Source organism: Ornithodoros turicata, chromosome 2, assembly GCF_037126465.1.
Source record: "Ornithodoros turicata isolate Travis chromosome 2, ASM3712646v1, whole genome shotgun sequence".
Lineage (NCBI taxonomy): Eukaryota > Metazoa > Arthropoda > Arachnida > Ixodida > Argasidae > Ornithodoros > Ornithodoros turicata.
In genome coordinates this window covers 9825844-9851865 of record NC_088202.1, presented here as the reverse complement: position 1 = coordinate 9851865, position 26022 = coordinate 9825844, and the positions used below count along the sequence as shown (strand labels likewise).

The 26022-nt window shown below is 44.0% G+C and overlaps 1 protein-coding gene and 1 long non-coding RNA gene across 2 annotated transcripts in view; one reads left to right on the top strand and one right to left on the bottom strand.

Annotated features, from left to right (window-relative positions):
- Window positions 1–14145: 14145 nt before the first annotated feature.
- On the bottom strand, window positions 14146–17878 carry LOC135385180 (uncharacterized). Its single transcript, XR_010420338.1, has 3 exons — window positions 17596–17878; window positions 14470–14510; window positions 14146–14370 (listed from the first exon to the last, which is right to left on the bottom strand). It is a non-coding gene; the product is annotated as an uncharacterized LOC135385180 (long non-coding RNA).
- Window positions 17879–17936: 58 nt separating this feature from the next.
- The window catches only part of LOC135385179 (uncharacterized), a 45982-nt gene continuing 37896 nt past the window's right edge, over window positions 17937–26022 (top strand). Inside the window, exon 1 of the mRNA XM_064614369.1 lies at window positions 17937–18101. Within this exon, the coding sequence (XP_064470439.1) occupies window positions 18056–18101 (46 nt within the window). The 5' untranslated portion in view covers window positions 17937–18055. The remainder of the gene's footprint in view (window positions 18102–26022) is intronic.

Sequence of the window (26022 nt, the reverse complement as noted above, 5' to 3'; positions counted from 1 at the left end):
ATTTTTCCCAGAAGCCCAATAATGTATAACGCTGCATCACATATGCCATTTTGGAGCAATCTCTGCAGACATATTATGAAGATATTATCTGAGTGCCACAATAAACTATATGAACCACATTTCATGTTACATCATCTTTGACTAAAACATGCCTATTTGAGTATTCGAGCAGCCCAAGTACAAAGCTTGGTTCCTCAAGGTCTACATCCTACTCGAACTGGGTGTGCACTTTGCACACAAGAGGAATTGAGAATGAGAAAATGGCTAGGAAGCAAGCGAACTGGGGTTTTACATCATGCATGGAAGATTAAGGTTTTCGATAATCAACTTGTGTAGTGAGCACTTCTGGAGGACTGAGAGCAGGAACCGAGGTCACACACAGGGTAACCTGCATAACAGTCTGATTTACTTCCACATAACGATAATTAAAATACTTGAGGTGCCTAAACAATACTGTTTGGGTGCTATCAGACAGTAAGAGTTCGAACAACACTTACGACATTGACTGAATGGGTGGACAAAAGGATGCGTCAGAACAGGATTGGATTTGTGTCTGTGATGGAATTGAGAGCCCAATGTAATTCTTACCAGGCTGATGAGATGGTGCTTTGTGTCAGGGGCAGCACAGTGGTTTATCCAGAATCCTAAGCATGGAGATGTGTTGAAAAAAGTTCGGGGGGAACGGGGGTCATTATTATAGTTGCATCATTAGTCTACAGCTGAAATTGCAAAGGCACCCCCTGTAGGGGGTACTTCCACCTAGTATCTTGGGTATTTAAAGCATGTAGTAGTTACTATGGGAAAGGCTTTGCGTATCCTGTTCACCGCGCAGACTGGTATAACGATTCTCTTGTTTTTTTTTTTTCAAGTTTGTGCAACATCCATCTCACGAACTGTTGGTATGTAGTGTACGTATCTATTTCCTGTATGAGACAGGCAAGCTTTGAACAAAGCTAAAGCTAGTAGGACGCCGAGTATTAATTCAGCTGCACTCTTTCTGAATAAGTGACGAACAATAAAGTTCAGAAAAACTATTTTGTATTGAAACCAACCAGCATGATTGTGCATGAGACACGCACGCTTCTTACTTGTGAGTATGAGCGCTACGTTCGTGCTGCCCTCGAAGTTCTAAATATGCTACTTTAAGAGCAGCTCCTTGCAACATAAGCACTCGACTTCTTTCGGCATTATTATGCAATGAACTACTCCGGCCCCTTTACACGGTGCCGTCAAACATGAAATTTACACAAGCTGTTCATGTGCTTCATCGTGATGGATGCTGAAAGCTCATCTAACAGTCTGTCGTTGGAACTTCCTCTTCATGCTGAAGTCGATTCGCGGCTCAACATTTCAAAAGCAAGGCCTCCAAACTCTGCTGCACGTAGCAGGTGCGTCTCAGCTGCTGAAAGGTAGCTGAAAAGCTGACTTGTCGACCCCGCTGTGCTTCCGCGCCCATATTGAAAAAGCACCCAGCAATACGGAAGTTGCGGAAACCACCAGAACTTCCGGTGTGGACTTTCCACCAATAAACGTCGCGGGCGTTTGACGTCATACACATGGGAAAACCACTGCATAATAGCTAGAGTTTTGCGCTGATCGCACCAGTTGAGGGCAGAAATCGAAACCGCTTTTCGGCTCCTTGTTTGGAATAGTTGGCGGCTCCGCAGAGACGAAACGTTTCAGTTGTAACTTGGAGGCACCATGTAGGTTCGTTATCCATACAAACAAGGACATTGACCAGGTTCTGGTCAGAGACCGATTTTAGCGGCTTCTTCGCAAAGTTTAACGGATTCTGGCGGAATCGATTGGCTACTCTGGCGGATCATTCGTCTAGAATGTTGGCAACACTGCCTCGGAATAGGGCCCGCTGTCTGTTACAAGACGCTAGATCCTAAGGGGTATCATTGCCGCGTCACTCACTCTTCCAGGTGCTTCCGCGCAGAAATGTAGCTCCTACTTCTCATTGGCTGCTGCGTGGGACGCCTTGCATTCTAGTTGCCTCCGCGGGAAAAATGAAGCCATTATTTCAATTTCATCTACTTTTGTTGTACTGTTTATTAATAGGCCTGTTCTTTCACACGAATGTTGCACGGACGATCTTTTTCGCGTTGTTGACATACTGGGAACTTTTTGCCTGCTTTGTAGTGTGTTGAAGGTTGAAGTCGTTGAAACCGGTTGAAGCCGTCATGGCTATAGAAGCCCGCTCATATTCGAAACGTTGAAAGTGTATCTGAAGCATGCGAAGCACTTCGTAATTTGTCAGCATTTGTATCACCGCTATGTTTGTCATGGGTCATCATGAGGTACCTCACGCCAGTGATATGGATTTGATGGAACAAATCGGATTCAAGTCAAGTTTTTATTTTCGAGAAGCAAATGAAGTCATTATGTATCCAGAATTAAAGTTTTTTTTTTGTATTTGTTTATTTCTGCTCTTACGCAACAACGCCTTACGACATTACTGTGGCGGGGATACATACAAATAAAAGTAAGCAATAAGTACAGCATACAAAAAGAAAAATTAAAAAGCACACTTGTCTTAGACAACAGGTACTCAGGTCCCAAAAAAATAAGCTCTATACATCCGTTGGGCTGAATTTTCCTGCAATGATCAATCTCGATATGCACGATGGAGGTTCCTTTGTCATATACTAATTTTATCATGAATAATATTATCTGAAAATTGCAAACGTAACTGTTGTCTCCTTGTCGACAAACTATCCCAACCTAACCTTGGCTTTATCTCGCTTATACTAACATCCATGCAACTCATCTGGCCGCAATATTCTGAACCCTCTCCTGAATTAAAACATTTCGTGCGGATCCCATACTGTACATGCACAATCCAAAGTAGGGCGAACCATAGTAATGTATGCATCCCTTTTAACTCGAGTACTAGCCCGTTTAATATTATGGAAAACAAAGTGAAGCATCTTTCTTGCTTATTTGCCTTTTTTCATGCCAAATCAAATCCCATTTCAAATCCGGGTTTGTCAAATCCTCTGCAGAATCCAGAAATTTGGAGAATTTGGTAGAAAACATAGCCAGGTGGTCAACTTAAGAGCGTCGTGCTGCTATTCATTGAAAGTATATCGTGTCAGGTTAGCCGGAGATGAAGAATTTTTTTTCTTTTTTTTCTTCTAATGTACAGACACGCAACGCTTCGGAACCGGTTCTCCAGTAAAAAGTTAAAGGTATCAAGAATATATATGAGGATATATAATTGGGAGTTTACGTCGCGAGACAACGAAGATCATGAGCGACGCCACTGCGGTCGGTCTGTGGATTGCTTTTGCCCACCTGAGGATATATGAGGAATACTTCAGATTTCGAAGAATACAAGTTGACAGGCGTGTGGAAACAGTCCGGGTGCAATATGTCACGAGGAGCTTTTACAATTTCGCTGCAATACCACACTACTATATTGAAAACAATGATCATGTATGAACAAATTAATATAATGCAAGAGAACTGATGTACTCTATAACGTTTTTTTTTAGTTCGTATTTGAGTCTTGTATCGTCCTCGTCGTCTTCTGTGTTCTTCAAACTCAAGGAAATGTTACATCTTTCAATAGCCTTGTGTCCAGCTAGACAAAAAGTCCAAGTGAAAATTGCCTAAAATCTGCCGGAGATCGGTATTTGGTTGGCACAAGTCGCTGCAACTTTTGCTGACGTCGTCATATTGTCACCTGCGAAGGCAGTTCGTAAACTGCGTTGGGCTCAAAGCAGTGGCCTAGCCCAAAAATATTTATGGGGGAGTTCTATGGGGACTTTACATGGATGAGGAGGATTTCATTATCATCTCCCTCTTCCAAATGCACTAACCAAACTTACAATTTTTTTTTTTGGGGGGGGGGGTTAAACCCCCCAAACCCCGGCATATAAATGCGGGCCAATATTGGCCCAGCGTTGAGAGGAAACTCCAAAACAGCAGCTGCTGCTCGAAACAACAAAGCAACGATGCTAGTCTATGTAGTTCAATTCGATGTATACAAGTCCATTTCTACATTTTTTCTTCAGCTTGCAAAATTATTTTCAGACAAGGTGAAAACCAGCTTCATACATCGAGCCATAGTGACACGGAGAGCATTACTTAAACGAGTAGGAATTTCCATTTCCTACTCGTTTGTAATGTGTATAACCTTTGACAATAACAGCTGTCGAGCAGGTTGGTACGTATATATATCTATTCCAATAGCGGATGGTAAGACAGGCCACACAAGACCAGCAGCAGCACTTTCAACCTTTGAATTTGATTTTTTGCAATATACACACCTGCCAGATACAGTTGTAAGGCCATCATTGCTGGTGCCTCATGGGACGCTATCTAGTCAACTAATGCCCGACTAGAAACCAAGCTTGGTTCTACAATGGCCCCAACGGCAATGCATGTTGGTCCCCGTGTTTGTTAGGACGGTCTGTCACATACTGGCCCAAAGTTGGCGGTATTCAGTTGGCCCGAGTAAGGCCGATCTCAATGAAAGCTTGGCCGAACCCTCTTCTTCGCAAGCTCGGCCCAACTAGACCGAACAACGTTTAGGTATAGGAATGCCGTTTTTCTTCATGGGAAGCGCATTGCTCTGCTTACTGTTAACAGATTCTTCGTCCCGCTCTAGTTTATAAATTTGGTGCCCCGTGTGTTTATTTTCTTTCATTTTTTTTTTTATACAGACAGGCAATCTTTGTGCTGATGGCATGTATATAGTTTCCCTTCAGTTCACAATTGAACCCCTGTATGCAAGAAGGGGATAAGTCGAAAAATCCCAAACCGAGAAAACCTCAAGTGAGTATTTGGTAAAGTGATTGCAGCCGGGTTACCTTGACTAATGCAATGGAAAATGTGTAACATATATGTTTGTGTTTTTTTGGGTCTGTGACTTAGCAGAAATTGTCCGTGAGCATGATATATCATTTTTCAATGTAACACCGCATGCACACAGGGTTATCGCGCAAATACAAGCAGCTTTCACAAGTCGTACTTGGATTGCTGAAGAACCAGGTAGGGTGAAGCAGGGGCGGATTTAGGGGGGGGGGGTCCGGATGTCCTCAGCCCCCCTCAATTCCTGACTTGAACATAGGGTTCAATGGACCAATCCCAGCATGCACCTGGCACTTGTCCATAGCGGACCCCCCCACCTCCGGGAAAATTCTTGATCCGCCCTTGGGGTGAAGTCACCTGTGCGTTGCAGAGCAGCATGGGTGGAGCGTATCGCGCTGCTAAACGAGCACAATCCCGAAAATAATATCGTAGGTGACCAGCATAATATGACTTATTAGCTTAGTGCTCACGTTTTTTCTTTCTTTTTTTTCGATTACAACGCTCAGTATCACTGCCGACACAGTCGTGTTAGGAAGAACGTGTTTTTCGAGTGGAAGCCGCAGTTCAATTTAAGCTATCATTTGTATGCGTGTGTAGAAAAGGGGCAAGATCTGACTGCCCATCCCATTGACATACATACATTTCTCGTTTCTTACCCTCCTGTAACAGGTCAATAAATTGCAATACGGTCCTAAATTTTCTATGGCAGGTACATGCTGGTATGTGGATGTCATTGCAGCAAAAATACACGAAAGGGGATTGCATTACATGCATTACATGTATGGATTGTTTACTGCATACAGAGGTTCAATTACTTTATATATGGTTATCTCTAAATTAAAAACCGGAGACTTTGGGACAAAAAACGACAAACACAGAAAGCTTGTCTGTGTTATGGATCTACACCACCAGCTCGCTTGCTACCTCTATCCTCTCGGTACTGTGTATATATTTTTGTCATTTTCTTTGGGGACTGTGTTGCACGATTTGCCCTAAACATACCCGATCATCGTGATCATTTTGTGACCTTAGTATCAATAAAGAAGTATTCTTGATCGAAGACAATTTGTCGCCTTCTCTTATGTTTTTGTCATTTTATTCTGCCTCTCTTCCTTTCTAGTTAATATGCATATCAACATACAGCATCAACATACAGCAAAGTCAAGGATAGTCCTTTGGTTATGAACACTTCACTTTTTGTAACCAGTTGGAAGGAGAAGTGGTCACGAGATAAGGGTATTTCGAGGCTGTCGGGATCCGGGGCTCAAGAGCAGGGGCAATCATGTAAGGCCGAAAATCATGAGACCGAACTATCAGAAAGCTGGAAAGTCGGAAGACAGAACTATCGAAAAACCGAACAAAGAGGAGCCGTAAGATATGAAAAGCATTAAAATTACAATTACTACATAAAGTATACTTTCACTAAGTCGATGTTATATGTGAATTGCTGTAGCAAATGAATCATATATATATATTAAAAAAAAGGACAGAAATCACGTACGGGACCCGCGGTGCTGGATATATACGTATATAAACTCAATAAACTGCAAACTAAATTTTGAACATCTCTCAAAGAAATTCTAGAAAAATCTTGGGGGCGACACATGATTCACATTTACCACTTGCACTTGTGTCTGTTTTCCCACGGTGGTGGTTCCTCGGAAAAACCCGTTCATGCCTTTGGAAGACCTTTTTTGGGGGGTAGCAGAATTCGCTTGCGCGAATTCAATCTCCTCTTGTTGTTTTACCAACCAACCTGCTTTGTACATGAGCTATGGTGCTTCTGCGCAGATATAGGACAGCGTTACGTTTCTGATCCTTGTTGTTTAGTTTCGAAAGTGATTGCCCTATCTACAGGGATCTCAAACACGCGCCCTCTTGGCCGCCAAAGAGAACGAAGCTACCCTCTCGAAAAATTTAAAGACGAATTAGGAGAACAGATTTTCAGGCATTGTTTTCAGCCTGGCCCGCCGTACTGCTGCTGCGCTGTCCATGTTAGGTAGAATACACTGCATGCGAGCAGTTCTCGAGCAGTTCAAGCAGGCTCTCGAACCTCACAAAATTACGGAGACGGCAACCTGGTATTCGCGTGCGGTATGGTACACTAGCACACCGTAGCTAATGCGAGGATTGAGTCGATCTTCTGTCCATCCTAATTCTTATACTAAATGAAATAGTGACATTAAAAGCCGGCTTTTGAGAGAACTCAGCCAAAAAGAAAAGCAAACTGTCAGTTCGAAAGAGAGGTAGTCGAAGTGGCTTAAATAAGTGGTTCTTTCAGTTGTACTACTGAAGATTCTATTTTTCTGATGGATAAGGAACTTGAGTTTTTATTCAAATCATAGGAATTTTTTTCACTTGTATCACCCCTTATCACTACGGTGGTTTTGTTTCCACATGCCTAAAAATGTCATTTTTAGGGTCTTGTCTGACATACTTGTACGGACTTCTTCACTACGGAGCTATGGCAGAGAAGGACAGCAGGAAAAGATCACCACTAGGTGTAAAGTTCCTTTCCAAACAGGTTGTCTCAAAACCCCCAATCCCAACGTTCAACCTACCTTTTCTGTTTTTCCAGAAATAAACCAGTTCATTGTGGAGTGGTGTGTTGTCGTTGTCTGCCGTAGCTCCATAGTCTAAGATATCATACCAACTAGCCCACTCTACATTGTTAATCAGTTATATACTTGTAAAGTGCTGGACAAAAGTTTATGGAACATACTCTGGCGCACTCCTCCCTCCGAGTGACAAGCTGGCAGCGAATGGTATCGTACGGACTTGCATACAGGTGACTTGGCTACCTATACGCACATGTCGAAGTCTGTATGGTCCCATTCACTGTCACTCTAAGGAAGGAATGCGCCGGAACGTGTTCTCTAACATTTGTCTAGCACTGTATTCGTTGTTTTGACATGGTGGGATACCAATGCACCTGCGCACATGACTCCGTCGGGTTTCCTATCATTATAGTTTAGTTGTAAGCAGCTCTGTCTCTCCATTGTCCCGTCTGTATGCTCTTATTCCCTTTTGCAGTTATGTACAAACTGGCCCAAATTTCTGCACTTCTCATTAAACACAACATAGCAAACCCGAAGCCATAACCCACCGTGAATATGCCAGCTAGCTCTTTCTCTTTGATTTTCCATACTTATTTTTCCAACTGTGAGCTAAGGCAGCAATACAGTAAGTAAATAGATAATTTGGAGTGCTCCTGAACATTCTCCTAAACCTTTGTGAAGGTCGAATAGTTTTTCATACTTTCAGCACTCTATTTGAAAGGCCACCCATTTATTGGCGTTAGCCTAGTAAGCCCGTTAATTTTTTGTGTTATCCACTATCCGACTCCACAATAGCTATGGGTCCTGTTTTTGTGTACAATGTTATGTATGATATACCAAAGTTTTATGGTAACTACAGTCGTTTCTTTTCCTCGTGGCCCTCCATGATGTGGTCTAAAGTCAATGTGCCCTGTGGCTCCAATGGCGTTCTTCGGACCCAAATATACTGTCTCGTAAAGTTTTGTCCTCAGTGCCACGGGGGTTCAATGATATAGACTGGCATACAATTATGTCAAGTACACCCAAAGACCTTTTTTCAAATTCTCGTATTATTGGACTACACGAAAAGAACTACCTTTATAGTACAGAGAGAAAGGGGAAAAACGGAGGCATCCAGTACATTCTCCACGTCACTTTTGTCGAGAAACGGTGATAGCTTTTGCAAAAGACATAGAACAGACATAGTACAGGTCTCTCGCAACAGCCTCGACATTTTCTGCTTAATATTTTCTGTGCGGATGAATAACAGGAGTTATAGTCGGTTCCACATAATGTTCACCTTAGCAATATGTTCTGTGATGCATACTTTGACCATCCAAAAAGTGGCAGAACATGACTCCTTCAACTCTAAATATTACTGTCATCAAAAATATAGTGCTTAACGAAATGTATGGCATTTGCAACTGCAATGATTGCTTTCTATCAGCACTGTTGTAGCCATCGTGCTTGAGTTAGGGTTAGTTCAGTGATCTTCTATCACCATCAGGGTTTGTTCTATCAGCAGAACGCTAGCCATTGTGGCAGACATATGGTGGCCCTGATAAGGGCTGTTTGTTTACTTCGTCCAGGTCTGCTGTTTCTTCTTCCGCGCACCATGAAGCTACTGAAGAATTCCTTAGCATGTCCACAGTCCATCTTCTAGTGTCCATAGTTCCCTACGGGAGCACGCTGTTGGCATAAGACAATCCATGGGGTGGGGCATCGTCACGCAGCTGGTGCCTGTGAGATGCCCTGGACAGCATTCAGGCATGAATGCAAAAGGCCAATGCAATAATCCCGTAGGAGTGGCGCACTTGATTACAGTATGCCACCAGAGGCCTTCTGCTGGGTCAGCTCTGTTTGAAGACCTTGAACTGAAAGTAAAACATAATTGTGAGTAGTGTGAAATTACTGAGAATTATAAGTAAACAGTGTCAGTTACAAATCTGTCAGCTCAGCACGAGAACAATTGTGTGCCTGCTTTGATTGGCCTAGTGAGGACTAGCATAAGCAGGGGTATGCAAATTCTCCAATAGAATCCCAATACTTCTCTCTCTATCCCATACCCAATTCATGTATGGCATCTGACTGTCCTGGCCTTTCTGGTCAGTTACAGGGGTTCCACCTGGAAACAACAGGGTGAAATGTATTTAGGCAACAAAAAGCTTCAAGTTTGCAGCTTTTAACATGCTGGATAGCATTTTACTCTCCGTAATCATCATTTGCAAGCCTTAAATTTTGGCAGTGTCATTTATAAAAACCTCTACAATTTTTGAAAAGAAAACCATCGGATCACTCCCTGTGGTATTTCTAAGCTATCAAAGGCCATACGAGGACAGGAAAACGTTGTTTGGTTGTTCAAATCAGGTCGGAGCTTAAAACCTGAGCGGTATCACTCGACACCGCTGCTTGATTGCGGATTTCTCAGCCTTAAATTCTGACTGTATCACATGTTACATCACTCACTGTGGCCTTTATAAGCTATCGAAGGCTATATGAGGACAGGAAAGCTATGTTCTGTTGTTGATACTGTATCAGAGCTTAAAACCTGAGGGGTATCATTCGTAACTGCTGCTTCACTGCAGGGTTTTGAGCGCTAAATTCTAAGGGTATCACACGTTAAATCACTCACTGAGGCTTTTATAAGCTATCGAAAGCTGCACGAGAACTGGAAAACGTCGTTCGGTTGTTGCAACTTGATCGGAGCTTAAAACCTGAGGGGTATCATTCGTAACTGCTGCTTGACTGCAGGGTTTTGAGCGCTAAATTCTAACTGTATCACACGTTAAATCACTCACTGAGGCTTTTATAAGCTATCGAAAGCTGCACGAGAACAGGAAAACGTCGTTCGGTTGTTGCAACTTGATCGGAGCTTAAAACCTGAGGGGTATCATTCGTAACTGCTGCTTCACTGCAGGGTTTTGAGCGCTAAATTCTAAGTGTATTACACGTTAAATCACTTACTGAGGCTTGTATAAGCTATAGAAACTTGCACGAGAACAGGAAAACGTCGTTCGGCTGTTGTAATTCGGTCGGCGCTTAAAACCTGAGGGGTATCATTGGTAACTGCTGCTTCACTGCAGGGGTTTGAGCCCTAACTCTAACTGTATCACACGTTAAATCACTCACTGAGGCTATTTATAAGCTATGGAAGACTATATAAGAACAGATATACGTTTTTTGATTGTCCCAATTTGATCGGAGTATCATTCGGCACTGTTGCCTGTAAATCCTCCGAAATTGAACTTATTTAACGAATTCCACCACAGCTGAAACAGGGCGCGAATGTTTCACTAAAAATTCGGGAGTACAAACATCAAGGAACTAAAATTACTTACCTCCATGTGGTAACTAGCATGAAACAAGAAGCACAAGACACACACGTCCACCTACGACAGCGCGAAACCGACGACTGAGAGAACAATTGATGTCTTCATGCGCTGACCAGGGCACTACATTCATAGCCACCGCCGCCGAGGCGTACGAACACAACGAATGATACCCCTCAGGATCTAGCGCCTCCCCTCCTCTTAACGACAAGCTCCGCGAGATATGGTTGTTATGGTCGCTAAAAAGGTGTACATAGAGAGCGTTTGCCGTGTTATTTGAAAGACAGTAGTAGGTATCCTCACGGAGTGATCGTTGTGCTACTGTCAGTGTTTGGTCGTCGATTGTGGTTGCGTGTAATAATTTCATCCGCATCGACCATCGCGTATTTATCGTCTGTTGTGCGATCTGTGTGGTGAACTGCAACGATCAAGATTGCCTCTCGATTGCTGGGGCATTCCAGCAGCGTCCTTTATACGCTTTCGAGCCTGGTGTCATGCGCGCAACGTGTGTGCAAGTGTTTGATCACTGTTGGCTATGTAAACAGAAAGAATGTTGATGAAAGGGTGGCCTTATGCTGCATGGGACTCCCACACGCACAACTTTTACGGTGTTATCGTTTTAAGAAATCGACGTGGTACTTTCAACGTGTCACAAACCTGCAACGCGTTAGAGCATCTCTTTGTTGGCTGTGTTTCTTTGGAGCGCAACTCATACGGAAAACGTATTCAGGGTGCTGCCTTGTTTACGTCCTCGTCCTGTGTGTGTGTGTGCGTTTCGTTTGTTTGTTTAGCGCTGTTTTCGTCATGTTACCCAGGGCGTCCTTGCTTGTGAACGTGGAAGTGTTGTGACCCCCTGTCAGTGCGGTGCGCTGCTGTGCTTAACTCTGACCTCTTTTATTTTTGCATTTGAGCATATCAGATTATTGTACAAATCACTAAGCACTAAATTGATTGTGCTGTTCAGCCCACAAAGATTCATCGTTACGTTGTGACTGTCTCTTGCTCTGATGAAATTTCACAAAATAGGAACATACCTAATGTATATATTTGTCATTAGTTACTGAGCATACTTGTCATCTGATATGATGCATTTGACATTGTTAAAATAAACGGCCGCACTTTAATGCCATTACACTACATCTGAGCCATTCAGAATTTGTAGTTTATTGAGGCCATGTACACAAAATATAGATGTTAAAATGAACCAAATATCTCATAAAGAAGGAGGCCTTATACCAGTTTCAAGAGTGGTGTTTCAAGGATGGAGCAAACAGGAATGGACCAAAGAAAACACATACAACAGCTGCAACATCAGCTACAAACAAGCCTGTGCTGCTATTTTGTTCTATAATTGCATTGTGCTTATTTCTTCAACGTCATATATTATTGAGGAAACACTTTTACACAACTGGTTGGGGACTTACATATTTTCCATGCTCATTCTTTACACGCTTCTCTCTCAACTTCATACTGGCATTGTAAATTTCACTAGCATTATCATCGCACCACCACCAATGCCTAAAAACTGCCCACAGCTCATGCCATGCCATGCTATAATACGGCTGCCAAAAGCACATCATGCACTAAACAAGCGTAGGAAGGCGGGGTAGGTCGTACGAATTATGGTGTGTAGACAGCCAAAAGACGCAGACAGAAGAACGATGACACGGACGACTGCATCATGCACTACGCTCTGTGAAATCACTCCTTATTCAGGTTTTTAATTTAGGATTCTTGTTGAGAAAGAATTTGCGTAGTGATGCAGCTCGTTATCACTCCACTCTAACACAGATCACTCAACTTTGACTGTGAAATGACATAAGAGGACTGTGTGATGCCATGAGAATGATAACTGCCACTCTATAATTGTGTAAACTTATTTTGTTAATATTTAGCACAAGCTTTTTTTTTTTCACATTTTTCACAAGCACATTTTTCAGCAGCTCTTCACCGCTTTCTTGGCATTTTTTTTTTACTTTTCCAGTCATGGAATAGTTCTTGGATTATTTTCCCAGTTTTCCATGCTTTATTGGATTGCAGACATCCTAAGATACACACACGGTAATTCAAGCAACTGGGCATTTGAGGATTACATGATTGTATCGCTCATGTTTGTGACCTGCCTCGACTAATTCTCGTTCTTTACAAACATGATAAAGCTCTGAAAAATTATTGCGCAGGCTGCATTTCTGCACTGTGTGGTTATGCAGTTTGCTGTACAGCTTTGTATTAAGAAATTGTGCTATTTCTTGAGAAACAACACAGTGGAATATCAAAGCAAGACACACCTGGAGGTGTTCATTCTAGCATGAAATCTCTGTAGTAGCACTGATAATTTTCTGCTTGCTTTTTGTATTGATCTATAGCAAACAGTAAGATGAAGTTTGCAATGGACAAATATACGCAACACAAATAAGCTCACACAAAGAAAGGAATGCTACTTGAAATCAGGTGCATCTTAGCTACAATGTGCTGTATTACTTTTATTAAAATTTACAGTATTGTATATCTTTCTTCCACAATTTCAGTTATTTTTTTAGCCACTCTGGTAGTTATCACTTTGGAGTGGCCGACATATTCACCAAGTTGTGTCACCACAAATCTATGCAACTGGACAGTTTAATGTAGTGAGCATGGTGTACTGCATCATGAAGGACAAAGTCTGGGAGCAGATGTATGGGACATAACACTGAATATGTAATAATATAGATGCCTCTGCATGACTAACCACCGAAATTCAGCAACGAGTGATGAACATGCAATGTCTTCAGGCAACTTCAGGAAATTAATACATGATATATGGGGAAATGGTTTGCAAGATATACCAGCACCCAAAGCAACAGTTTCACAGGTTCCGGGCAAATGCATTACGTTAGCGCACAAGATGAACATGTAATTATTTCGTTCCACTTTACTGAACTTTATGCACCCCTAAGGGTGCAATAGAAAATGTGGGAGGAGAGGGGGGTTCTAAAACGAAACAGTAGACAATAGTCATGTGGCCATACACAATATTTCCATGCACTCATGCTACAGTTATGGCAGAACCACATTTCCATTTTGATGTTGCATGTACCAGCTGGCTACTATTATAACTGTCAATACCATCTATTGATAAGTCTGTAGCCTATGTTTTTAGCCTATGTAGCCTATTTCTCTGGAAGGTGCTATCTAATTTTCAACTTTAAATGCAGTACAATGTGAGCAAGGGAGCTCAAAGTTTCTGTACACATTGCCCTTGATTCCTGTGCAATTCAGCTGTTTTGCAGTACACCTCAGATATATTAGTGGAGTCAGCATGTGGAATGTAGCAAGGATTTTTTTCCTTGTGCGCCATTGCTCACTTATGTTCTCATGTGACTTCACCAACTAATTGAGCAGGGTATCAAGAGTGCATGCCTCTATGAAAAAAGACATCCTTGTGGAACTACGTAATAGCCTTTATTGTCTGAATATAAACAAAAATCTCACGAATACAAACTTGTTGTGATGAATTAGTCCACAACAGAGAATTTTTGAGAAAGGATCTCCAGAATATCTGTGCTTATACAATACACAAAAACTGTCAGTGATTGGTCATGGTTATGTACCTGCAATAGTTAACGTCGAAAGTAATGATGCTTCCAAAAGGTCTCCAGCCTCCTTTAGCACACTGCTATGTAGTGTCTTTTGCACAACCAGCCCTACAAAAGCAGATCTGCTGTTACCAGACGATAAATCAAAATAGAAGTAAGCAGCTGTCTTCTTGAATGTTTTTCAATGTAACACTAGTAACACAATACCTGAAGAATTGTTTTCCATTGGTCTCTTCTGCTGTGGCATGCTGAAATAAGTAAAACACACATTTCAGTTTCATCTATACTTGCATGTTAATCCACGGAAAATGGGGACCTCGTTCGCTTTTGCCCCACTATTTTCATAATCTGGGAACGCAAAATCTGCTCAATTTTCGTGTTCAGTGTAGTGCAACAACATGCAATATTTCCATGCCTCGATAGTATCCACACTACTCGATAGTATCCACTACTAAGTTTGGCCTTTTTGAACGTTTACGCCAAGTTTGGCATTTTTTAAAAGCAAATCTGTGGCTCTCAGAGTTCTGTGGGTGACTGTTGACAGTGTGTATGGTGCAGCCTATAATCACAAAAAAAAAAACTCCAGTTTCTAGACATAAAATTAGCGGCGCTAGATCCCGTCAAAGCCGGTCCAGAAGAAAGCGTGCGCAAGCAGCCTCAGACTTTCCTCCTCTCCTACGCGGAAACTACTACACGCACGAGCGTCGCACGTGGCGCGATTTGCGTCGTTTGAGCTGTCTTCTAACATATATTTTTTTCTGGGCGAATTAAAAAATACGACTTTCACACGTTGTTCTATTTAAAATGAAACTACCCTCCTACCATTCACTAGACTCGCAGCCTTCGTCTCCCATATGCCTCCGCAGTCAACAACCATTGAGCCCTGGTGTCCTGTTTTGACGACACGTGGCCATTTTAGGAAATAACTATGAACTGAATATTTTTTTGGTGTAAGCATACTATATGGGTGCACATTAGTAACGAAAAGTAAATTTGAAAAAATCTGGCTCAAAATAAACAATTCCAGGGCCGAAAGGGTTAAGTTGGGGTTAGTTTGGGATAGCTTAGGCTAGTTTGGCCCTGTGAGGTTAGTTAAGTCCCTTGCTTGCAGTTCACCTTGCTTTGGGCAGTTCAGGTATAAGGGGGTTACGCTAATAAATCTTTAAGACTAAATCCTAAGCGGGACTATTTCTCTAGGCGGGTTGTCCATTTCACTCGCGGCCGTACCACGTGATTGTAGAAACCGTAGGGCAGACGTGATTTGTGCGTGTATATTTTAACTTTGTCTCCCCACGTTTAGCTTTGTGAAACAACGCCGCGTCGCCGTGCGTGAAAGCAGTGGCGTATCTAGAGCTACCTGCGCCCATGGCAACATGGTTAACACGATGTCCTTGGGGATGCGTTTTCGTGTGTTCCGCACTAGGTTTCACACTACAACCTCTATAATAGCGGGTGCTTCAGATCATTTATGAATGTGCCAGGTTGAGTGCCCGACCTGGCACATTCACACCCGACCACATAATGGCGCCCCTGTTCACCTGGCGCTCATGGCACCTGTCCACACCTGCCACACCCTAGATACGCCACTGCGTGAAAGGGCTTTTTGGTCCGTCTTAGAAGAACATTGGCGCGTCAAAACTTCCCTGCATAGCATTTACATTGGCGTACGGTTTCGTGTCGTCTATACAGCGCGGCAAAGGGTGTCGTTCAACCGTGATGTCGCATGACGTGCTTCAATTTAGGCTCCTCCTAATGGCCAAACTTTCTCTATAAACGGCTCTGTGAGGGAGTCGTAGCACTGCTGCCCTAAAACTCACTTTCTGTTGCCAGGTTACGCAAATCAGAAACGAAAAGGAAACGTTGTATGCTCACGGTTACCTAAAACTCTCTATTGACAGGCTCAAAACCAGTCTTGGGTAGTAACTAAGTTACTTTTAACTTGTAACTGTAACTAGTTAGTTTTGGGGGTAACCAGTTACAGTAGCTAGTTACATTTCCAGAGAAGTAGCTTTTAACTGTAACTAGTTACTATTTCTGTGAAAGTAACTGCAAAATGTAACTAGTTACTCGAATAAATGTCGTTCGTTTTTTTTTCTTTACCCTACCTTCCCCTACTTCCCCGTAACAGTGTCTTCCTTCCTTTTATCCGTAATCGGTATTTGCCCCGTGCCTTGGGCTCTTGACCAAGCAGGGAATTCCAGCTTTGCGAACAGAAATTAGTTGAAGTTAGTGACCCTCAACCGACGGAGTGAGTCATATGTGAGTAATAGTATCACTGCCCTAGCACGGGATCCTGCCTCCTGTGGACATGGACAAGGGAATGATTATGCACAAAGTGAAACTTTCCGGTCAGCGCACTTGCGCTCCGATCAGTGCAATGGCTAACCATGCTCCGGTTGCTGCTACCACAAGCTTTCGTGGCCGGTCTACGAAGCAACCTTCGAGTTTTTATTATGGAAGGACGAGAATAATTTAACTGTAAAGTGCACGCTATGGAATAAGACGTACTCTGCAAGCACGACGTCAACTTCAGACTAGAAAAAGCATCTTGAGGCGAGTTCCTTGTTCTTGCGTATGTCTCTCTCTCTCTACACGTTACGAAACATGTGCGTGTCACCGTGCTGTTCTTTTTCACCGCGATGCGCCAGGCACATGCACATGTCGTATTTTTCAGTGTGGGATAACCGCGTATTAACTTATACTGCTTCTGGTTAAGTTCAAGGCAATTTTTATAGCACTTCAGTAAATGTTAATAAATGGATGTTTTTAACAATTGTATCACCCTCTCATGGTCATTTTTATAAAAAGTAACTGTAATGTAACTAAGTTACTTTCTCCCAGTAACTGTAACTGTAACTAGTTACTCGACCAAGAAAGTAACTATAACTGTAACTTAGTTACTATTTTTAGCACATAAACTGTAACTGTAACTCAGTTACGTTTTATAAGTAACTTACCCAAGACTGCTCAAAACACCGTGAACCCACCTATTATTCATTTAAGTCCACGAGTAGAATTAAGGACGTCTATTGGAACATCACAGTTGTCACTACACATGATACCCCACAAATGAACAACATAGTATATTCTCTACCGGTTCGCTGGATTTCTACCCGTCTACATAGTATATCAACGTTGGACATCAGCATCGACGCCCATCACTTTATCAGCCATCATATAACATCGACATCTCTGTTCATCTCATCATCATCAATCACTCAACATCTCCTAGTTTTTCCTTATGTAAGGGGAATTATGTCCACGAGGCGTTTGCTGTTAAGGGCACAAAAACGAGCTGACGAACAAATCAGATGAATGAATGAATTTACCGACCTATGCACAACCTTTGCTTGGGGCGGTGTTGCAGCGTTGCTCTCACAAAGCAGTAGCTTCTAAGCTTTTCAACTAACGGAACTGCGTCATTTCTCTTTGTATCGATACAACCTTCACAGAGGCAAAGCGACGTCTGGACACCGTGCTCCACCCATAGTCCACACGTCCCCAATATCACGCAGAGATGTCAACGTCTACTACCACACCTACTCATGCAGCTTCGAGTCACCCCTTCGAAACTTGCGGGTCGAGATCTCCCGTTAGAGGCGATATTCGCGACGACCACGTGTGAAGGCATGTGACTACGTTCAAAGCCAAGCTGTGAGGGAAAAAGCAAGGGCGGGCAGGAAGCAGCAACATCAGTGGCCACGCCCTCTTGCATTGGGTCTCGCACGCTATTTCAGTGAAGGCTCTCCGACAGGCGAAGTTATACAGTTAGTGTTACGCTTCTGCATTCAAGATGAATCCTATACCGGTGTACGGCATCGCTCTATTCTTTATGTTTGGTGAGTTCGCCTGGCTTTTTTGACGCCCACCATATTTCAATATTATTATTCTCTCTCGGTTTGCATAATGGATATGAAAAGCAAAAGTGGCGGCGAGGCGAAAGTGAGCGTTGTGTTGCTTTCGGGACACCCGCGTTATCTCGGAGATCATCCTGCCAAGTAGGTCAACCGTCTGCGGAACTCCCACCATTTTCATGCATTTGTACTCGTCGTCCTTGTTAGTGTCAATTTTACGCCATCGTTGCGCTTAATTCTAGTGGTCCTTCTGTTGGCAGTTGCCGCGACCTTGGCTGCCACCGCCGCGCGAGTGCGATCCGACGTCGGCTCCGGCAAATGTTGTGTAACGAGTTTCCTTCACTCTCTTTCTCCTTTTCGCCAGAATATGGGAATGCATTCCTCACTGTAAAGGGCAACCAGTGGTGTCACTAGGGTGTACGCAGTGGCGGATCCAAGGGGGGGGCGGTTGGGCGATCGCCCCCCCCAAAACGTCAGTTTATGCATTGCATTTCCCTCTCCCCCTCCCCCACTGCGCGCTCCGGCAAAGAAACCGCCCCCCCCAAACCGAGGGTCTGTATCCGCCCCTGGGTGTACGTCACCCGCTGCGTGAACTCTTTGCGCCCCCCACCCCCACACACCATACTGGAACCCTTTCCATACCAGGCGCTACATGATATTTAACAAAACACACTACACGCCGAAAAAAAAAAATCACGTGCTAACAAGAGGGCTCCTCCAGGTTATTTTTGGCATCATCGCGCTCCAGAGAAAAAGTGGAAGCCTCGCCCTGCAGCGGCGCGTCACCCCTCCATGGTGACATCACTAGGGCAAACACCGTATTTTTGGAGGAGTCACGCTAATGCTGAGGAGGTTCGTGTCTCGAATATACGGAGGAAAGTCCTATGCAGATGATATCCCGCTTTGGAAAGCTAATGCGCACCGAAAGTCTGGCACTGCGACGGATACGTGCTCCCCGTATCTCTCAATCTCCACAAATATAACACGTGTTATCTTGAAAAAAATGAAGGGACGTTTACAGAATTGTAACGCGATTTTTCAGCGTCAGCTGTGTGTGAATCAATGTATAGTGGTTCTTAAAATACAATGATTGAAATGGTTACCATCATACGATGTCTATAGGCCAATCCGGTCGTGCTTTCGCAATGTCACCCCTCGCATCATACGTTGTCACGACCAGTTCGGTCTCTCTGCTCTTTCAACTCATGTTTTCGCACACTGTTTCGCACACTGTCTTCGCATTGCTGGTTGGACTACACTCTTGGAGGAGGGGGGGTGGGGCACGTTTTCTGCTGACGCTGTAAAATGTCACACGCGTCCAGGACTTCGTCCTGGACGCCGACGAGAAGACGACGTCCAGGACGTCGTCTTGGACGATAGCTCCCGCGCAGATTGAGATAGGCGCGTGAAATGTAAAAAACATGATAGCGGAATGACGTCAAAGTCGCGTTTGTGGACCGCTTCATGGCCAAGATTTTGTGGATGTTACATAAAACGGCGTGCCGTTCACGATCAGCGTAGAACCTCAATGGCGGTCGACGAGGCCAGAGCCAGGGGCATTTCCATTCTTGTACCAAGTTTCATCTGCCTACAGCAAGAAGTGAGCGAGAAACTGCAGTTCAGCGTGTTGGGCATTTCCGTGATACGGTGCGTCTCGAATACTTGGGTTACACTCTCCGAGGGTCACGTGACTCGCGTTTTACTACCCAGGCAGCACAATGTACTGAAAGCCGAGCGCAATAGGGTGGACGGGTAGGTGGAAGGCCTTGAACAGTCTCGTGAAACTAAAGAACATTGATAAGATACATACAGTTCACCCCTATTGCACTGGACTTCTAGTACATTGTGCCGCTTGGGTACGGACGCTAACGACGCGTCCTCCTCTTCGTGAGAGTGTGCGAAGAGTATTTGCTCCCACGGTAAACTGTCTGCTTCTCCCAGCTTCTCCACAGGAAAATTCCCCGTTTAACGTCGCGCTCTGTCAGTACAGCTGTGACAAGCGCATTCCCTGCTTCTTTTCTTTTCTTCTGTTTTTGTTTGTTTGTTTAGTGTTATGCAGCGTGTCCGGGACACAAGTATGGGACTTTGTGCGTGAACTACAATAATACAAACACTGCTTCAAAAACATGCAGTTAGAGACAGTTCCTCAATCCCTTGAAACAAGTATGATGTAAGTAAGTGTACATTGCTGGCCTGCCACCTGAGAAGTCCTGGCCAGGGAACAGCAGCGGTAATGGTAACGGAAACAGAAACAGTATATTACCGAAATTGGCGATGGTAACGGTAACGGAATCGGAAACGCATACCACGGTCCTCCATTACCGGAAACAGAAACGGAAACGAAAATTATCGTCCGGCATTGAATTCGGGTAATGGCTATTCCTGTTGTGCGATGGAACTTGAGTGACTTTCCATTTTTGTTTTTGAATTTTGATGACTCCATTCCCTGTAATGCTCTACATAGTACAGGACAGGGATGGGCAGTAATACTCATATTTTGTATTATAATACTAATACATACTACTTCCTAGAAATCGGTATTATAATACAGATACAAATACATTTCAAAAATGAGTACTATAATACATAATACTAATACTTCTGTGTATTACACGAGTAATACTTGTAATACGCTTGTAATATACTTAACTTGGGAAGAAAAAAAGGAAAAGAACAGAAGAATTACTTAGATATATGCCCATTACTTGTCGAGACAATCATTCTCCAATGACGTTTTATTCACACATACATTTTTGCACATTGCCTGATTTTTCCGAATAAGATCAGATAGCGCTGATCAATTCGATCGCAGTGAACAACTTGCTCTCACTGTGGCAGAGCCCCGATTTCATCCACTCTGGACGATAAAATGTGGGCCGTTCAAAAACCTGTGACTGCCCATAGTGCAACCAAGTACAGGGGTGACTGGCTGCACGCACTCTTTCATAAGACAAAGGGCTTGTACTGGTATGACTCATCCTTACGGATTCTGAAGTAGAAGGAATGCGAGGAAACCTCCAGTAACCTGTGGCCCCAAAGTCACTCGCTTTGGGATAATTTGGGGCAGGGGAACACTGTAATAGGAGCCTTGTTCGTGTTCAAATGTTTGTGGGACCCGAAAAATTACTGATAAAGTGCACGGGTGACACTTTGGAGGTCGAACTTACGACCTCTGGGAAAGTATTACACCTTCAAAAGTATTATAATACATGTAATACCTCGTTTTGTGTATTATAATACAGATACAAATACATTTCAAAAATGAGTATTATAATACATAATACAAATACTCAAAAGTATTACAGTAATAGTATTATAATACACAGTATTACTATTACTGCCCATCTCTGGTACAGGACAGCATGGAAAGAAGGCACAATAATGGATCTCGAGCGTGCATTCCTCGTTTACCTCGTCCCAGACCTCGTAACTCCATGACATCAACACATAGCACGAGGATGAGAACCTACGATTTTCAGTTACTTATTTCGTACTTTTTTTTTTATTTCACGGTGTCCATGGCAGTATTATTTACTACTGAAAGCGTCCGCTTATGAATGCGACATTGGATGAAGGTTACGCACATCTTGAGTTGCTGGACTCGGAGTGACCAAAGACATGTTCCTACATTATTTATTTTAAGGCTTGCAAGGTGTTAGGCATCTAGCCGAGCAAACACATAATTTTGCTGTTAATTAACTTTCAATGTGCATCTGTTGGCTGCCTACGTGAAGGACACGTTAGAAGAACGACATACGCTTTTGGATCCCTCAATGGGGATTACGGTATATACTGTCTAGGTCGTCCGGAGCCAGCGTCCCTTTCAAACCATCGGAACGTCCGGAGTCGTGGAAAGCGGGTCAGCCGGACCAGTATGCCTTTGTTACCCACTTCGGATAAAGCTATGTTTGAAAGTGAAAGTTTTCCATATCAGCTCATGTTCACGTGTAAACCTTGACGTCAGTTTGTAATTATCTGATTGGTGAAGGAGGTGTGGCCTTTCCGTTAAAAGGCGACGCTTCTTGATCATTGGGGTTGATTGTCGGTTGTCAACGTGCCATCATATGTTGTAAATAAATGTAAATAGTTGTTTGTCTGTTGACTTCGCCTGCGAGTCCGTTCTTCAAGCAAGGTGTCGGTACAATCCGGGATTTGGGCCGCCGAATGTCTCATCATCGCTAGGCCCACCCCGAGGAGGAACCTAACTGGCCCACCCCGAGGAGGAACATAACTCAAGGTGTGCGCATCCCAAGGACGCAAAATTACTTGTGTAGTGTGTACGCGAGACACCGAAGCAGCGCTTGGGCAAAACAGGGTACTAATAGAGCCGGACGGGCTGTCCTCCCGCAGCTCTGTAACAGCTGTTCCATTACCAGAAAGAAGAAAAGATCTTGATCTCTTTTTCATTCGTCGGCAACTCGAACATCGCATCCCAGACTTATTTCATTCACTGGACTCGTTTGCCAGGACTTGTGCCTCCACTGTGGCAAAAAAACAGCGGATATCTCAGGACCGAAAACTTACGTCGCTAACGAAGGCAGACAGGACGCAGCCCAGCGCCGACGTCGCCGGATTTGTAAAAAACATCTCTTCGAGACAGCTCTCACCCATCGAGACAAGTGTGCTGGCGAAAGGTCACGGCTTCAACCTTACAACGGCACGACCACCTCTGGCAAAGATGGTCGCAGCTGTCGAAGACGGTATAAGACACCTGGATTCCAGCATTCAAGAACAAGTAAGACTGAAAGCGATTGGAATTATGTCAAAAATCCAAAAACAGCAATGTCACAACATAACCAGGGAAGAGCATAAAGCACTTCGAAGCCTCCAGGAAGACTCGAGGATTGTCATTCTGCCTGCTGACAAGGGAAACTCAACGGTCGTCCTAGACCGGCAGGACTACGATGGCAAAATCCGAGACCTCCTTGACAACAGTACGTATGAAAATCTCAAAAAAGACCCGACATCGCAGATTCAGACTAAGCTTAATAAGATACTTGCTGATATATTCAAGAAATACCCAGATGCAAGAGCCCTCTACTTACGACTTATCTGCAGGAACGGTAACGCGCCTGGTTTCTATGGTCTCCCTAAGATCCACAAGCCCGGTATCCCACTTCGCCCCATTGTAGACTTCAGATCGTCCCCTCTTCGGGCGTTATCCTGCTACCTACACAAGGTTTTATCCCCGCTCACCGGAAACACCCCAACTCATGTACGAAACTCTGCCCACTTCGTGGAGCGCGTCTCACCACTCACCATCAGCGCTGACGAGTGCCTCGTTTCGTTTGACGTTGTGTCTCTCTTCACGAACGTGCCGGTCCCACTGGCAGTGGACGCTGCCAGGATGGCACTTGAGAGGGACAACGACCTGGCGACTAGAACCAACCTCAGTGTTCACGAAGTGTGCCGCCTCCTAGATTTCTGCCTCAGCGGAACGTACTTCTCATTCAACGGAGAGTACTACAAGCAGACTACCGGAACAGCAATGGGTGCGTCAATATCTGTAACCGCAGCGAACTTGGTGATGGAATCAATTGAAGAAAGGGCCCTGCAATCCCCCGATATTAAACCGAAAACATTCTTACGGTACGTTGACGATTGCTTCTGTATTTTGAAGAATTCCGATGTTGACGAGTTTTTGGCACGCCTAAACCGCATCGAGCCATCCATCCAGTTTACCGTGGAACTCGAGAGGGACAACGTTTTGCCTTTTCTCGATGTACTCGTAAAGAGAGAAGGAAGTGACCTAAAGTTCACCGTGTACAGGAAGCCCACTCATACGGGACGATATCTAAGGTTTGATTCCAATCACCCTACGTGTCACAAGGCTTCGGTGGTTTCGTCCCTTTTTTCGAGAGCTAAGAAGATTTGTTTGTCGGAGAAAGACAGGAAAAAAGAAGAAGCAGCAATCACTTCCGATTTAAAAAAGAACGGATACACAAGTAGCTTTGTTCAGAGAGTCGCCCGTCGTCAAGCTCGCGGTCTCCGAAACCGACCACGTCCAACTAACGACCAGACCTGTCAGACTAGACGAATCACCATGCCATATGTGAAGGGAATCAGCGAGTCTCTGACACGTATACTAGCGAAGGAAGGAATACGTGTGTCTCACAAACCCGTCTCAACAATCGGACACTATATACCGCGGCCCAAAGATCGCCCACCAAAGAAAAAGCACAAGGTGTAGTCTATAAAATTCCATGCAACAAATGCAGCGCATCATATATCGGCGAGACAAAGAACTTCCCCGAAAGGCTACGGCAACATAAGAATGATGTACGGAAGTCGGACATCGAACGAAGCGCTCTCGCTGAACACTGTCAAGTTCGAGACCATCCTATCGACTTTCAAAACGCCTGCATAATCGACCTTGAGGGTAATCAAATCAAAAGAATGTTTGTAGAGTCCTGGCATATACAATCCACACCTGGAAACCTTAACCGATCTGTTGGAGCGTTACCCAGCGTATACGTCAACGGCCTCCGTCACGTGACTGAAAAACAATCCGGCGCATCACGAAATTCGAACCACGGCAAGAACGCTGCCGCCAACGGCCACTACAGTCACCCCTGAGGAAGGAGCCGAACTGGCTCCGAAACGTCGGGTATCCCCGTCCTGTAGCTTGGTTGGAGATTTTCGTTACTATCATTACCGGAAACAGTAACGGAAACGTAACGGAAACGAAATTGAAAGGCCGTTATCAGAAACGGATAACGGAAATGAAAATATAGCAGTAACGGAAACTGTAACGAAAATACATCCGTTCTCCTTCCCTGGTCCTGGGTTGGCCTCACTGAGAGCAGGGCGTCCCTCCTTCTTTTGCTGTCTTCCCGCCACGCCATCATACGTGACCTGCCCAGCATGATCACCCAGGCATACAATCGGCTCTGTGCAAATGGTCACGTTCTTTCTCTGCAATGGATTCCAGGTCATGTGGGCCTATCCGGTAACCCACGCGCAGATGCGGCTGCACGACGTGCTGCACAAGTTGTCACTCATGTCACTATACATCTGCCCCTTTCTGTTTCTGCCTGCCGTCTATACGCCGCCGCTTACGCCGTTGCTTACTGTCGACGGATTGATCAGTTTTCCCTGTGGTAATAATAATAATAACGACCATAATAAACGACCACTCATAGAGTCATCAATAAGTAGCTACCAGGTGGTAAAAAGATCAAACGAATGACGTCGGGCGCGACCTTGTTCGCCCCTAGCTTCGAGCATAGTTCAACTCTACCAAATTGGTGGCGCTGTCGAACACTATAACGTCATTTGTTTACAAACGGGGAGAGGTCTATTAGGAGTTACTGTTGTTGCCTATCCCCTGCTTCCGTTCTTCTGTCCACACGAATGCTTCTCATACAAAGCGGTTGATTATACGACACACACACACACACACACATACATAGGATGATGATGAGGTGGGCGATTCACCTCATACCTTGATTATACGAAAAGTACTACGTTTAGTACTCTTTTTTCGGGAGTAGGAGTTCACCAGGAAGAGTCTACCCATGTGATATTACCTCCGTAATGAAGTATTTAAAGAAAAAAAGATATAACATGTCACTTTTTTCTATAAGCATGTCAAACGCTGTAAACAATTGCTGTAAAGTTGGTCGCCTGTGTCCCGCTCCAAGCAAGTATGCAGAATTCATTAATAATTCCCTGTTGAAAAAAAAAAAGAACTCTCTACGTGTAAAGAAATGAGCAATATCAGAAAATGCAATGAGCAATATGAGAAAATCATTTAGCCGTATGAGCAACGCTATGGCCAGTATGAGCAACGTTATGGCAGTACGAGCAATGTTATGAACCGTACGACGAGGCCAACGACACGCTATATGTGCGCAGATATAAGCAATATGAGAAAAGCAATGAGCAGTATGAGCGACGTCACGCG